Here is a 15,881-nt window from a genome sequence, read left to right on the forward strand (position 1 = left end):
TATCGTGCAAAAGTTCATTTATTTCAGTAATTCAACTTTAAAAAACTACAGACTCATTACATGCAAAGTGAGATATTCCATGGCTTTATTTGTTATAATTTTGATGATTAGGCTTACAGCTTATGAAAACCTTTTCACAATATCCTAATTTTGAATTTGGGGTTTTCCATTATCATCAAAATTATAACAAATAAAGGCTTGAAATATCTCACTTTGCATATAATGAGTCTATATAATATATTAGTTTCACCTTTTAAGTTGAACTTCTGCACGATATTCTAATTTTTCTACACTTTCTTTTGAAATACAGCTAGGTTACTCTGAACATAGGCTACTGATATTTGTATTGTAGCCTGATATATTATTTTGCAGTGTATGGCAGAATCTGCGACTAGAAGAGAGCAATGACAGCACACTTGTGTGATTGTGCAGCTGATGTGTCATTCAAAGTCCGACCAATCGTGTGAAAGCTGAGGCTCGTGTGTCTCCCTGAACTCACAGTCACCCTGCAGCAGAGCTCAGACTCTGAGGAGCATCTTCACACAACTACAACAATGAGGGAAATCGTTCACATTCAAGCCGGACAGTGCGGCAATCAGATTGGAACAAAGGTTAGTTATATTGTATTTACCTACCACACTGTCTCGTTTCTAAACTATATTTTGCACTTTCAAAAACAATTTGCTGATTAATTAATACAGATTTCATATGGAAACTGAAACTTATGTTGTGTTTTTTTTAAGGGAAAAAACTTTTTTTATGGAAACTTAAAAAAAGTACCTGAAGCTGATGATTTTCAGTCATGACAGTTCTCAAATATACTTTCACAGCGCACACCGCTATTGATTATAGACAGTGAATGCAAAACAGCTGCAGTGCAAACAGTGCAGTTCGATTCTTAAGCAAATGACTCGTATGATCCGATTCTTTTCAGTGAATCAAAACGTACCGCACGACCAGTGTGATTCGATTCATGAACGTTAATTTTTAGTGATTAAAATAGGATTCCCGACTCCTAAGTAGATAGTTCACCCAAAAATGAAAATGCATGTGCCCCATTGACTTCTATAGTTTTTTTTTTGTTCTGCTATGAAAGTCAATGGGTGCCGTCAACTGTCTGTTACCAAAATTCTTTAAAATATCTTATTTTGTGTCCAACAGAAGAAAGAAACTCATACAGGTTTAGAAAAACTTTTCTTTTTTTTGGAGGGAGGGGGGGGGGGGGGGGGGGTAATTCTTACTCTAGTGTACTAAAAACGTTACCAAACTAAACTGTTAAAACTACCTAGCTTTTACTAGTTCGTTTGAAGCATAAAACTAAAACCATTTTAGTTTTATGCACAAATTAAAATGTGCACAAAACCAGTTGAATCTACAGTACAGTACGACTCTCTCTCTCTCTCTCTCTCTCTCTCTCTCTCTCTCTCTCTCTCTCTCTCTCTCTCTCTACAGCTGATTACAGTTGATCATATTTAGTCCTATTAGGCCTACTTAAATGTGATCGATGCTTGAGTCATGGTAGGCAACCACCCGTTATATTTTAAGGGCACATCAGTTGCCCTGGGTGTGGCAAGATGTGTCCTACTGTGCGCTAGTATGCAAAGAATCTCGTGCTTTGAAATCTATCTGAAATCACATCTGAACTAACGCAAAACAACTGTGTCTAGTTCTGGGAAGTCATCAGCGACGAGCATGGCATTGACCCAGCCGGCAACTATGTGGGTGATTCAGGGCTGCAGCTTGACAGAATTAATGTGTACTACAACGAGGCGTCCTGTAAGTATGCATCAGTGTGCGAGTATGAATCCGTGCTCTTGTTGCTCCCCCTCGCAAACTCACAATGACCTTAAACTTTGAACAGTGTAGTCAGCTCAGAGGAATTTCCTGAGCTGCTCTCACTCACTGCACTAGCATAATGTTTTACTAAAGGATCTGCATACATTAATAAAACAAATATGAGTTAATTTACAAAATGTGCATTGTTTTATCAATTAATGTATAATCGTTTAATTCATTTATCATCTGTTTTAGTGATAAAGTTTCACAGCATATCTTTTACAGCAAACACGATTTATAGCCTTGTGTGTCTGTGTGTGTGTGTGTGTGTGTGTGTGTGTGTGTGTGTGTGTGTGTGTGTGTGTGTGTGTGTGTGTGTGTGTGTGTGTGTTTAGCTCACAAGTATGTTCCCAGATCCGTGCTGGTGGACCTGGAGCCTGGAACTATGGACAGTGTTCGTTCTGGGGCATTTGGACAGCTTTTTCGACCAGACAACTTCATCTTTGGTACTGTATCAACATGCCAAACTCTCTCTTTTTTTTATTATTATTTGTAGGTCTGTTATAGCCTGGAAATCCAGACCCAAATCCAAAAGATCAAGGGTCTGGCATTGAGTAATGAAAATCGCCCAACTCGAGGGACGGCACCAAGCATGCATTTGAAAATCTCACTGCACACAATTGGATAACACTACGGCCAATCACAACAATACACGAAGCTAACTGGTAGATTATACCTTTGCCGTATCCGGGCGGCAAAACAGCAAAAATGTCCTTCTTGCAAAGGAACGATTCAAGCGCCGTCTCCTGTTCCTCTTTTAGATAAAAAGCTAAGTCTAACTCGTTCATAGTAGCGGCCAAAGCCTTAAAAAAAAAAACCTGTGTTCATCCATAGCCATCTTACAATGTTTACTAATGACTTCGATGTCGCAGCATCATAATCATATCATAATGAGCATCATTACTCAATGCCAGAGTGACTCGCTGAGCAAATTCAAATTGTGCTCACGCGAGAACTCAGGATTTCCAGGGTAGGTCTGTTAGCTTCAAGCCAAAGAATGTCGGCTATAAAGAACACATAATTGTAACATTTGATTTTATATGTTCTTAGAACTTGTGCTCTTTATTCCTTTAAACAAAAATTTGTTACAATATAGCACTCTTAAAAAATGACATTTTCATTATAGGGTCCATGAAGAACCTTTAACATCCGTGGAAACTTTCCATTTCACAAAAGGTTATTTAAAGTTCCCATGAAATCAAAATCAAAAGTTTTTTGGCTTTAAATATGAATATCCTTCCGCCAATATGGATCAATGATTTTGATGACATCACAGATTTCCTGTCCAATCAAATGCTCTTTAGAATCTGAAGCTCCACCCCCTACATTATAAATAGATGGTGAAGCTGAAATCAGTCACTTGTCATATAGTGCACTATTTGCTTTCCATTGGGGCGAATGAAGTCTGGTTTCAGTTTAGTGTCACATGAACCACTGCAGCTCCGGTCCAGAGACACGATACACAGAGCGGATCATATGATCGAGTCGCCGCAGAAAAGAAAACGTATGAGACTCAGATTTGAATTCTGCACAGAATGATATTTTAAAGCGATATGGAGGAGATCAGGAGGGGAAACGGTTAGAGATTGGCCGAGCTGTGATATAAACGAAATGCTATTGGCTATTTTAAAAAGGGGAGGAGCTGATTGATATGTCCCGTCCTGTCTTCCTGTTTCAGTGGAAATTACGTCAAAATAGAATAATGCAGAATAAAGTGTGTTTCAAGGCACTTCATTATGCCTTTGTTCTGGAAAAAGGTTATTTTGTGAATTTCTGTGACATACACAACCAGTGAAATATTTTGATATATTTACACATTCTTTATCGTTACTATATTTCCACATTTTTTAAGAATTGTTAAACATTTACAACAATTTACAAACTACAAAATAACTCAAATATGGGGAATTATGTAGTATAGTGATACATTTATGTTCCTTTCCTATAAAACTTATAATAACTTTGTGCATTTTCAGAAACAATTTACTGATAGTACAGACTACAGACAGACCTTATATGTATTGTTGGCAAATTAAACTGTGGGTAACTTTAAAATTGCACTTGAAGCTAATGGTTTTCAGTTATGACTGTGAAAATCTAAACAAATCTAATGTTATATTTTAGTTTCTTCAAAAATGTTTACTTTTGTTATGAAATTCATACATAGACCACGACGAACTATACATTTAATGTCTACATATATGGCAGGTGGTGTATATAAAAGAGGCACAATGAACTGTTCTCTCATCAATATCACTTCTCAAGACAAGTGTGGAATTATTTTATTTTGACATGAGGAAATAAATGACGTTCACTAATAAAAATGCATTAGTGCAGCTGGAATGCATCCCAAGAATGAACATTAACGTCTAGGCTATGATGAATGCTCCACAATTGCCACAATGTTCGCTGTAGCCAGCAGCTAAGAAGCTTGTACTTCATTTTCATTGCTAACCAATTGGTTCCACATTATTTCGATAGTCCACTTTAGACATTCTACTAACTATAAGTAACTTTGCAACTACATGTCAACTAACTCTCATTAGAGTATTAGTAGACTGTCAGTAGACTCTTAGGTTATGGTTAGGTGTTAGGGTTCGGGTTAGTAGACTAATGGCGCTTTTCCACTGCGTGGTACGACTCGGCTGTTACTGGCTATTTAAATCTAGCGGGTTTGGTGTCTCGTGTCACGCAAATCCAATGACGCTGGTAGGGACCAAATCTGTCTGACCAATCAGTGATCTGCAGTGTTTTCACGTGACATTTTATTATCGGTACGGTACGCTTGGAACCTCTACAGAGGTGGTATCATTTAAAGAGAGCCGAAGCGAGCCGTACCGTACCATGCAGTGGAAAAGCGCCAAAGTCTGCCGTACCGTACCATGCAGCCGTGCCGAATCATGCCGTAACGTACCATGCAGTGGAAAAGCGCCAGAGCGTGACGTACCGAACCGTGCCGTACCATGCAGCTGTACCGAATCATGCCGTACCGTACCATGTATTGGAAAAGCGGCAAAGCGTGCCGTACCGAACCGTGACGTACCGTACCATGCAGTGGAAAAGTGCCAAAGAGTGCCGTGCCGTACCGTACCATGCAGTGGAAAAGTGCCAAAGCGTGACGTACCGAACCGTACCATGCAGCTGTACCGAATCATGCCGTACCGTACCATGTATTGGAAAAGCAGCAAAGCGTGCCATACCGAACCGTGCCGTACCGTACCATGCAGTGGAAAAGTGCCAAAGAGTGCCGAACCGTCCCGTACCGTACCATGCAGTGGAGAAGCACCATAAGGTGACTTGTAGTTGCCAAGTTACTTATAGTCAGTAGAATATCTGTAGGGGGACCAACAAAACAAAGAGTTTGCAGATATTATGCAGACAGTCTACTAATTCTCTATTGACAGTAAGTTGACATGTAGTTGCAAAGTTACTTGCAGTTAGTAGAATATCTAAAGTGGACTTTCGAAATAAATTGTTACCAGCAGCCAATCTTCCCTTATTGTATTGCTTTTGCAGGACAGACAGGAGCCGGAAACAACTGGGCCAAGGGCCACTACACAGAAGGAGCCGAGCTCGTGGACTCAGTCCTGGATGTGGTCAGGAAAGAGTGTGAGCATTGCGACTGCCTGCAAGGCTTCCAGCTCACACACTCCCTCGGTGGAGGAACCGGGTCCGGAATGGGGACACTTCTGATCAGTAAGATCCGAGAGGAGTATCCCGACCGCATCATGAACACCTTCAGCGTCATGCCTTCACCCAAAGTGTCCGACACGGTGGTGGAGCCGTACAATGCCACGCTCTCGGTGCATCAGCTGGTGGAAAACACCGACGAAACGTACTGTATCGACAACGAGGCGCTGTACGATATCTGCTTCCGCACGCTAAAACTCACCACACCCACGTACGGGGATCTCAATCACTTAGTGTCTGCCACTATGAGTGGAGTCACTACTTCGTTACGCTTCCCCGGCCAACTGAACGCAGACCTGCGCAAGCTAGCGGTCAACATGGTGCCGTTCCCTCGCCTTCACTTCTTCATGCCCGGCTTCGCGCCATTGACCGCGCGAGGAAGTCAGCAGTATCGCGCGCTCACGGTGCCTGAACTCACACAGCAGATGTTCGACGCCAAGAACATGATGGCCGCCTGCGACCCGCGGCACGGGCGATACCTCACGGTGGCTACCGTTTTCCGCGGGCCAATGTCCATGAAGGAAGTCGACGAGCAGATGTTGGCCATTCAGAACAAGAACAGCAGCTATTTCGTAGAGTGGATCCCCAACAACGTTAAAGTCGCGGTGTGTGACATTCCCCCCAGAGGACTTAAGATGGCCTCCACTTTTATCGGCAACAGCACGGCCATCCAGGAGCTCTTCAAGCGCATTTCCGAGCAGTTTTCGGCCATGTTTAAACGCAAGGCCTTCCTGCACTGGTTCACCGGAGAGGGAATGGATGAGATGGAGTTCACCGAGGCCGAGAGCAATATGAACGACCTTGTGTCGGAGTATCAGCAGTACCAGGAGGCTACAGCCAATGATGGCGAGGAAGCATTTGAGGATGACGAGGAAGAGGTGAACGAGTGAACAGCAGACACTTTTTTTTTTTTTTTTTGGTGCTTTGATTTTTTTTTAAACGTTTTCGTATGTCGATGACTGAAGTCAAAGCGTGTTTGCAATAAATGCATTTTGAGGACCATATACATTGTACTGTCTCAGAGAATATTTGTGGTTTTTATAATTTACTACACTTGGACTGGAATAAATTATTAATAGTGCTTACTAAGAAGTAAACGGTTTAAATCAAATTACCACTCTATTTCTTTCAAAAAAAAAAAAAAATCCAGTTAATAATTTAACATTTCCCTTGTGAAAAAAGAAGTGCGTTAATTGTATTGAGTGTGCACTTCTAGTATACTTCAAGTCCTAAAAGTATATTTTTAAAAACTGTACTTGTATATAATAGAATATAAATGAAATAAAAGACCACTTAAGCACACTTAAAGAGAGAACAAAAAGAGAGTACACTTTCATGACGGTTTTCAGTACATGTCCTTTCTCATACAGCGGAATATGAAGGGAAAGGAAAATAATTCAGCAACTGAAAAGAGCTTGTTATTCTATGCCACATTAAAATACCAAGGGTAACGTTATTCTTCTGACGTCTGAAAATTCAGCCAAGCTGACTGAGACGGATAAGGATTATTTGTAGTGCAAGCTTATGATTTTAAATTATTATTTTTTTGGATGGATTCTAAAGTCTTCTTTGGTGAAATCAGAAGTGCCTCATCAGGGAAAAGGTGGATAGTCCGAGAGATTTGATGTTGCCTCAAGTTCAAGTTGAGCTAAAATCCTGTAGAGGATAGGTGAGGTTAGAGCCAGTCATTCTGAATAACACAGGCTTTCATGTCCGTAACACAAAGGCTCTTGTTCCAGCCTTGGACGCAAATCCTGCTCACTCGACCTTCTATTATTCTCAACAGCTGCTGAGCAAGCCGTTCTACACTTAGCAGCATGTAGCTAACAATAGAGGAGGTCCACTGTTCAGAGCCACAGCATTAACACACACAAAGGGCTTTCAGCTGGAAATCATGTATCCAATTCTGTCATAGCAGCTTAAACATTTCTAAATGTAAAACTAATCTCTTATGGAGGACTAAGTTCATTGCTCCAAACCATTACATATAAATATTTTGTTCATTGGCACACTGAGCACACACTGAAAAAGTCGGGAAGCCATGTGGAAAACACAAAAAGTATTTGTTTAATAAATTAGTCCTCCATAAATAAATAATTTAATATAATTAATAAATGTAAATAACATAAAGGAAATGGCAAATAAAAAATGTAAATGTAATTAATGGCTAATTAATTATGTATTATATTTCATAATTTAATTAGGCTACTTACATTTTTTACTTAATTTTGCAAATGGCTTTTTTTATATTTTTATTTTAAATGAGTCATTAACATTTTTGGATGTTTGCTAAATAATTGTATAAAGTTAAAATTAAAAGGCGTTCAATATTTTAAATATATTTTTAATTAATTAACAACAACAAAAAAAGGCTTTATTTTAAGGTGTTTTAAGGTTCTTGTTACAGGGTAATAACACATTGAAGTACTGATTAATATGAATTACTGTAACTCATTTTCACAGACAAGGCATTAAGTCCAAAATGCACGTTTGAGCTGTTTTAAGAAAGCAACTTTCACTAATATATCTTAAAACATGTCAATGCCATTGTTTTGTCTCAAGATGCACATCTTTTTTCTAAGACACGTTTATAAAAGCTACTTAAATGTCCTAATTGAACTAATCCTGGCTTAATCTAAGCCCTCTGTGAAACCGCGCCTCCTTTTAGTTATGGTTATGGTTTGGTTTAAGGTTAGTTGTGTGCAATTATGCATAATTTACTCATTACTTTACTTTAATTATGAAATCAAATGTTTGTATTGTATACATGCATTTTATTGTCAGTGTTTGTAAAGTGATTTATTTATATTTTAAATAATAATTGCAGCACATTTTTACAGTATCTCTCCTTGTCCCCCATACTTTTAACAAGGTCAATGGAGTGACATAAAAAGGTCCATGTGCGTGATATTTTGAAATATGAAATGGTTATTGGCCGGATCAGTGCAGCTGTGTGTGTGGACGCAGTGGTTTAGAGGTCTTACTTTGGTATGTTTAACAGCTGCAGTCGACTCAGCTGAGAGGAAAGTGGGTCAAAGTGTCTCGGTCGCAGTTCCTTTAAGAACCAGGAAAGTGTGCCAGAACCTCCACAGTTCCAGGATTAAGAGGATAGTATTGGTATTTTCACCCACAACCATAAATATATAACTCCGTATAGCTAAATGTGCTCTGTATTCCATGATCCAACACTTTTTCAGCCACAGTATCACTACCTCACTGTCAAGCGTGTGGGAGTCACACCATGCCCAATAAGGCTTTGAAAATGTCTCTGGAATCTCATGTCTCATTTGTTTAAACCAACTAGTCATCCTCAGATATTCTCCGAAGGCGATGCTTACCCTGGAGATGGGTGCAAAGTAACACTAACTATGCAAAGTGTCTGCTGAGAAAAATGCCTAAACATTTATAAAATACATATTTATACATTTACTGTCACACTGTTTCATGTTTCCAAAAGAACTGCTGACACTTCGGCTCATTTTCATGGCTTTATTCAAAATGTTTATACCAAAACAAACGCCTTATAATTATAGTAACAAAGAGGCAAACCGGACAACAAAATGGACACACTCCAGACTCGTCTATTCATCCCAATCCCTTCCATATTAGAAAACCACAGATAAGAGTGTATTTTGTCTTTTAGGGACAAAGTGTAAATTAGGGACTTAGTGAGTGTAGATCAATCTTTTGCATCCAGTTATGAGAATGTGTGTCTCATGTGTATTTGTGGTAACCCAGGTAACAATTTATGGTTCCCAGAACGTTCTGGGAACGTTCGTTTTTGGTTGCGGGAACGTTCGTTTTTGGTTGCGGAACGTTCCCTTAAGGTTAGGTTTTGGTTCCCATGGAAAGTTTTCTTAACGTTCCGGGAACGTTCGTTTTTGGTTACATTGCAACCTTTAGGGAACGTTCCTAGAACGTTCCCCTAACGTTGCAACCTTTAGGGAATGTTCCTAGAACGTTCCCCTAACGTTGTAACCTTTAGGGAACGTTCCTAGAACGTTCCCCTAACGTTGCAACCTTTAGGTAACGTTCCTAGAACGTTCCCCTAACATTGCAACCTTTAGGTAACGTTCCTAGAACGTTCCCCTAAGGTTATTTTTTACATTCCACTAACCTTTAAAAATCTAACAATGGTACCAATTTTATTATTACTTTAAACTGTCTGTGCATAAGCAGGAATTAATTATTATACAAGCAGAAATTAATTTATATGTTAGCAGGAATGAATGAACAGGCAAACTTGATGGGATTTAAAACTTTAATATAGACAATATAAAATTACAAAATACCAAAAATATAAAAGGCCTAAAAAAAATACAAGAATAGAATCAGTTTTACAACTATACAAATAAAACAGAAATTTAAGTACAAAGAGTGTGATGAAGAGTGCAAATGTAGTGTGCAAGATGCATATTGGAATGATAATGTAATGTGCATTTGTTGTTGTGCATATGTTGTTGTGTGTATGTATATATGTTGTGTATAAATGCAGCTTTGAGTCCAAGACAAATTTCACATTGAAAAGGGACAATAAAGTGAATGGCCAAAGTGGCAAAAATACAATTGTTTAATAAAAAATAAATAAAAAAAGAGCTCCATTGTCTTGACCGATCAGCCCTTCTCAGCCCTTCTCAGTCCTTCTCAGCTGGCCTAAAAAATAAACAAAAGTTTGATATGTCATACTGAGAATGAACACGTTGACAAACGCAAGACAAATTGCCTTACTAACAACCCTGTTTTTTTTATTATGACAAATATTGATAGTTTTCCCATTCCTTTGATAATTATGAACATCACATAGAAGTATTCTAATTTACCGTCTGTGTGGGGCAAACTTCAGCACTTGCCCAATCAAGTCCTCCGTCTCTGCTGCAGTCACCGCCGGGAAGTTTTTCTGGAAGGCCGCTAGAGTAAAGTCAAAATGAAGTAAAGTTACAAGTCAAATTAAAACCTCCAAGCTAAGCATAATACTGATGTGAACAATAAAATAACACCTGCCTGTTATAACCCTGCAGATTGTCAGGTCCTGGAAGGCCTTCTTTGCCTTTCTGCCCCGCAGACTAAACTGTTTGATGGACGTCATTGGTTGCCACTCGCCGTAGCATGCGACGGATGGCAGTACCTCTGGTCGAACCTCCAAGAGTTGTCAGGAAAAGTTGCTGTAAAACATAGAAATACAAATTATACATGTAGAACAAAGTGGAGAGCTTGTACAATCTCATTTTGTAAGAGCCGTCAGTTCAGTTATAATGATATTTGAAGTTATGCAATTATATAGTGTTAATCTTAGGGCAGGACTATGGCAACTTAATTACCATTTTTTCCCCTCCTCTCCTGTTGACCGAGACTCCTGTCAAACTCCTCCAGCTCTGTGACTGTCGAGCAGGGCGACAGCAACATATCATCGACAGGAGCAGAGGGATGTGACTGGGACTGGGAGCTCCTTAAGAGCATGAGCACCTCATCCAGCCTCTGCTCCATCTTTTCCATTCGCTGTGCCATACGGGTAATGGATGTCCACATGGCTATGGAAAAATTAATTATGTTAGTTTTAGTTGTTATACATTACTTGAATATGTGAACAACTTAAGGAACACGCCGACTTTTTGGGACTTTAGCTTATTCACCGTATCCCCCAGAGTTAGATAAGTCTATATTCTCAGAAGGCGAAGCACTGCTACTTCTGGGGCGTGATTTGCTTGTAGCCCCTGAGAACCCCCGTGGTGAGGAGCAGAGAGTTCGCTCAGAGTTGGAGTAAATCACTCCGCAGAAGTAGCAGTGCTTCGGCCTTCTGAGAATATAGTTCAGAGTATGTATATGATTAGAAGATGGCTGTCTCACATGTGACCTTGTTATTTGTACACGCTGTGACTATACAAATCACAACATGTAAATAGGAAAATGTTGCCATTATTTGTCACTTATAGGGAGCAGTATGCTAGCTGGAACTATTTACATCCAGTATTTGTGCTAAGCTAGGCTAGTGGTGGGTGCGTCAGACAGAGTTACGGCACGCACAGAGATGAAGAGGGTATGTATGGACTTATCTAACTCTGGGGGATACTGTGAATAAGCTAAAGTCCCAAAAAGTCGGTGTGTTCCTTTAAGTGAGTCTTCTTACCTCTCATTTCCGTCTCCATGGCTGAGCCACCTCCCTCTGTGTGATGTCTCACCTCCCTCTGTGTGATGAGTTCTGCTGTTTACAACAACAAAAAAGTCAAGTTACTCTCAAGTTCCTTGTCATGAAATAGTATTTAATTGGAAATGGAAAATGCAAAGCCACTGTACCCTCAGCTTACGTCATAATAGACCCATCCAATTCTGGGCGACCGGCTGGTTTTCTGTGTGGTGTTGACTCATCTAAAAAGAAAGTAGATATGAATATTGGTCACTTCATTTATGGTAGGTTTCTTGCAAATGGAGGAGGAAGAAAAAAAAACTTACATGCAGGTGGTGGAGGCAGCTGCGGACCTGGAAACAGGCAGGAAGAGACAAACACATCAGAATAGTCACATGATATGCACTAGGTTGAATGTCAGTAGTTCCATGGTAGGAAATATGACTCAGGTTTCTTAAATGTTAACTTACGGACAGGGCTTCCAGACACACACTCCGTTCTCACACTCTCTCATTTGTGGAACAGATTCATCTGAAATAAAAGACCAAAAAATTTGTACAGATTGCTAAAAGAAAATGTTAATTTTGTAAATAATGTCTGTACTTAAGGTTTTACCATCACTTGAAGAATCCGTCATGAACCTCCTTGGGCGTTTACACTGCCTTTTGTGGACACTCGCATCGTCTTCCGTCTCAATGCTGGAAGTGTCCATCAGTCGCCGACATTTTTTCATGGCTTTGTCATAGGAATCTACATTAAGAGAACAAAGTTTTTGTGAGACAGTAGCCGAACAAAGCAGTATTTCCATACAGAGAAAACGTATTTATTTATATATAGTATAGCACCAATAAGTCACCTGTACACAGCCAGATTTTCTAGACGGCTTAAAGTTAAACCCCAAACCCTTGCATTACAACCATGAAACTGTAACGTATTTCACTTACTTTTTGAGAATGTGAAGCTCAATGGTTGCTGTTGTTGGTCGTTGTTGGTTGTTTTTCCAAGACTTCCTGATAGTGAACGGTCTACTGAGTTCTACATAGACTTATCCATTTCCTCCAGCCAATCAGGAACGTTCGTGTTGCGTCACATGCCTTGACGTCAGCAAACCTGGCCAATCAGCATTTTAGAGGGTAATTTTAAACTAAAATGGAGTGTTGCTATCCCCGACCACGAATATTTGTTATTTCTTTCTTAAACATTAGATATGGAGTTTGTTTTTTTAATGCACTGTTTAAACGTAAAAGTATAATGCTACAGTGTGTGACATTACACATCCGTATGTGCTCGAGTAAGCAGACAGATACTGCATCATGGTTCGAGCATTACATCCACTATACAGATTATTTTATAATATATACACACAAATTGTGCTACGTTTAGTTGTACAAACATGGTTCAGGCAAACATACGTAAAAACATACACGTACCACAATGATGCTCTAGTCTACATGCATAGAAACACAGAAATGCGAACGGACGGATCCACACATTTCCCAAAATGCGCTTTCTGATGGCGTCGTACGTCGTTGTTTGGTGTGAGAAAAGGTGGAAAAAAGGAGAAAATGATATTACTCAAGATTAGCATGTAGTGAAATGGCTTTTTTAATTTCACTGTAGGATTATGTAGACTATAGCTGTTATTGTCTGACCAGTTTCTAAAACTGATAGAGGAGCGATCAGACACACAATGCTATAACGTTAGCACATTTAACACGGCATTGGAATGTTTGAAAATTACTGGATAGAGACGCATTGACGACATTGCCACCTAATCAGAGGCCTTGCTTTGCATACATGCAAATAAGTGAGTGTAAAATGCCAACGGTACAGGAATAAATTAAACATGTTCTGAATGTATTCTAACAGTGATAGCAGAAAAGTATTCTAAAAATATTTTACCGAACTATTATTATTCTACGTGAAAATCACAAACAGTGGGTGCAACGTGTGTATTTCTAAAGAGACGAAAAAACGAACTAGCACTATAACGTCAAGGGCTCCATACCTGTGCTCAAACAATTTATCTTGAGCGTCCATTTACACGAAACCACTGAAAGAAAGACGGATTCCCATGCAAGTTGTGTATCCAGAAGGACTTTGGTGTAAATCGCAGAACACGGAAGTCAGGACACAGGACATGATTTCAATCGGTCACCTGAAAACAGAGGCACTTGCCCCTACTGGCGTGGGGGTGTAACGGTTGAATTTGTACACTGAAAAAAAAAAACCTACTTTGTTGGAAGTGAATTTTCTTATTTGTGAAAATCGTTCGATTGATAGATTCTTGTTTTAAGTATTTTCAACTAATACAGTTAAAAAAACGAAATCAGGCACAAAAGTATTGTTTGCTAAATTGATCAGTCTAAAATTAAATATATTCTTTTGATAATCTGTTTATTTTACTTGGATTTCATAAGACCAATCATTTTTGAGTGAATTAAATCAACTGACTGCAAACCTTTTATATGCTACGTCAAAAACTTAAATGGAGCTTGTTTAAATAAACATTACCAAAAACAACCAAAAACAACCAAACGGGAACGTTGTGTGGAGGTACAGTGCAACCACAGGAGAACGTTTTAGTTGGTTGGTTCCCTTAACGTTTAGGGAACGTTATAACCCTGAGGGAACGTTCCCTAAACGTTCGTTTTTGGTTTGGTTCAAACTAACCTTTAGAGAACCATAAACTAACGTTCCCTAACGTTCCCTAAACGTTCTGTGTTAGTGGGGAACGCTTTAGATTACAGCCCGGAAAATACTGCTTAATTAAAGCGATTTAACAACGTACATTTCTGTAATTATAGTGTACCCATAAAGTACGTATGTGTGTAAGTATAAGGAAACAACATGTAAAGTTTGGAGAATAAAGGGGTAACAACCAGGAGAATAAAAAATATATATTTATACTGTAAGTATTATAGAACTAAGGGGTCCTTATTCTACTATTATGATACAGAAATCACATTTGGGACCAAATTTAGCAAGAACACACTGCATACCTTTTTGTAATAATGGTGTACCAATACTATAGGCTTTTAAAAAATTACAGGGTACATATCTATGCATTTATACAGTAATCTTTTTTAACAAAAGAGCAACGAAAACTAAAACAATTGCAACTTTTGCTTTAACATTGGTGAAAGATATAGTGGTGCTTGTCACCTTGATAGTACAATAAGTACCCGTAGGTTGTTACCCCTGTATTCCCTAAACTTTACATATTGTTCCCTTATACTTGCATGCAAGTACTTCATAGGTACACTATAATTACAGAAAGTTACGCTGTAAATTCATCTTAATTACGCAGTACTTTCCGGACTGTAATCTAAAGCATTACCGTATTTGCTTTGAATTTCTGAGCTCCATATGAGTCAAGCAGTGTCCTTCGTGCATATTCATATCACTGTGAATCAGTGTTAATATTCCAAAAGGATTCATAAAGTACAGTATGTGACTATGGAAAAGTTTAAAACGGTAAAATAATGCATGACTGTAAGTGTCATTATAAAGAATATAATTTTCTCTATGTAAAAAACGCCTATCTGGACTCGATTTGCATAATCACGTTGATCTGGTTGATCTTTTGGAATGCATCTAAAAAAAAAAGCATTTGACATTAAGCAACACTGACATCTTCTGGACAGCACGTGAAAAACGCTAAAGTCAACGTTACAATGCCTAGAGATTTCGGATATTGTGCTTGGCCTAAATTAAAATAGTCCACCCCAAAGCCTATTCATCTTTCCCCCCATCTTTAATTTAATATCTTTTTTGTGTTCTAAAGATGGCATTATTTTGAAAAATCGCATATTCATGTAAAAAAGTAGGCATATAATATCAGTTTTGAATACATTGAAGTTGTGACAGAAAGTATAGGCATCATATCAAATTATAGGTTTGGTATTGACCAACATCTCTGTGCAGAAACTACAGAATCCATGCATCAAATAAATGGATTTTATATACACTGCACACAATTATAAACGCAACACTTTTGCCCCCATTTACTCAAAGATCTAAGACTTTTTTTCTATGTACACAAAAGGCCTTTTTCTCTCAAATATTGTTCACAAATCTGTCTAAATCTGTGTTAGTGAGCACTTCTTAGCCGAGATGATTCATCCACCTCACATGTGTGGCACATCAAGATGCTGATTAGACAGCATGATTATTGCACAGGTGTGCCTTAGGCTGGCCACAATAACAGGCCACTCTAAAATCATCAAACAAA

The 15,881-nt window shown here is 38.8% G+C and overlaps 2 protein-coding genes and 1 long non-coding RNA gene across 3 annotated transcripts; 1 reads left to right on the forward strand and 2 right to left on the reverse strand.

Annotated features, from left to right (window-relative positions):
• Positions 1-387: 387 nt before the first annotated feature.
• On the forward strand, positions 388-6,831 carry tubb6 (tubulin, beta 6 class V). Its single transcript, XM_079602280.1, has 4 exons — positions 388-611; positions 1,668-1,776; positions 2,172-2,282; positions 5,353-6,831. The coding sequence occupies exons 1-4, from the start codon at positions 555-557 to the stop codon at positions 6,414-6,416; spliced, it is 1,341 nt and encodes a 446-aa protein (XP_079458406.1). The 5' UTR covers positions 388-554; the 3' UTR covers positions 6,417-6,831.
• A 2,552-nt stretch (positions 6,832-9,383) lies between these two features.
• LOC306992738 lies at positions 9,384-10,611 on the reverse strand. Its single transcript, XR_013796334.1, has 3 exons — positions 10,528-10,611; positions 10,347-10,434; positions 9,384-10,179 (listed from the first exon to the last, which is right to left on the reverse strand). It is a non-coding gene; the product is annotated as an uncharacterized lncRNA (long non-coding RNA).
• Positions 10,609-14,345, reverse strand: LOC306993026 (uncharacterized protein; the record flags this gene model as incomplete). Its single annotated transcript, XM_079602457.1, has 10 exons — positions 13,656-14,345; positions 13,078-13,157; positions 12,592-12,757; positions 12,263-12,397; positions 12,118-12,178; positions 11,974-12,000; positions 11,829-11,889; positions 11,651-11,725; positions 10,845-11,054; positions 10,609-10,688 (listed from the first exon to the last, which is right to left on the reverse strand). Exons 8-10 carry the CDS (start codon positions 11,667-11,669, stop codon positions 10,609-10,611), a joined length of 309 nt encoding a protein of 102 aa, XP_079458583.1. The 5' UTR covers positions 11,670-11,725; positions 11,829-11,889; positions 11,974-12,000; positions 12,118-12,178; positions 12,263-12,397; positions 12,592-12,757; positions 13,078-13,157; positions 13,656-14,345.
• Between the last annotated feature and the right edge of the window lie 1,536 nt (positions 14,346-15,881).

This window comes from Phoxinus phoxinus (assembly GCF_949152265.1).
Source record: "Phoxinus phoxinus genome assembly, chromosome: 24".
Lineage (NCBI taxonomy): Eukaryota > Metazoa > Chordata > Actinopteri > Cypriniformes > Leuciscidae > Phoxinus > Phoxinus phoxinus.

Bases quoted from the DNA above. Each gene is read 5' to 3' on its own strand.
- tubb6 (XM_079602280.1), top strand. From the start codon at position 555: ATGAGGGAAATCGTTCACATTCAAGCCGGACAGTGCGGCAATCAGATT. The intron at 612-1,667 runs GTTAGTTATATT...AACTGTGTCTAG, and splicing joins GCAATCAGATTGGAACAAAG to TTCTGGGAAGTCATCAGCGA. The intron at 1,777-2,171 runs GTAAGTATGCAT...GTGTGTGTTTAG, and splicing joins GTACTACAACGAGGCGTCCT to CTCACAAGTATGTTCCCAGA.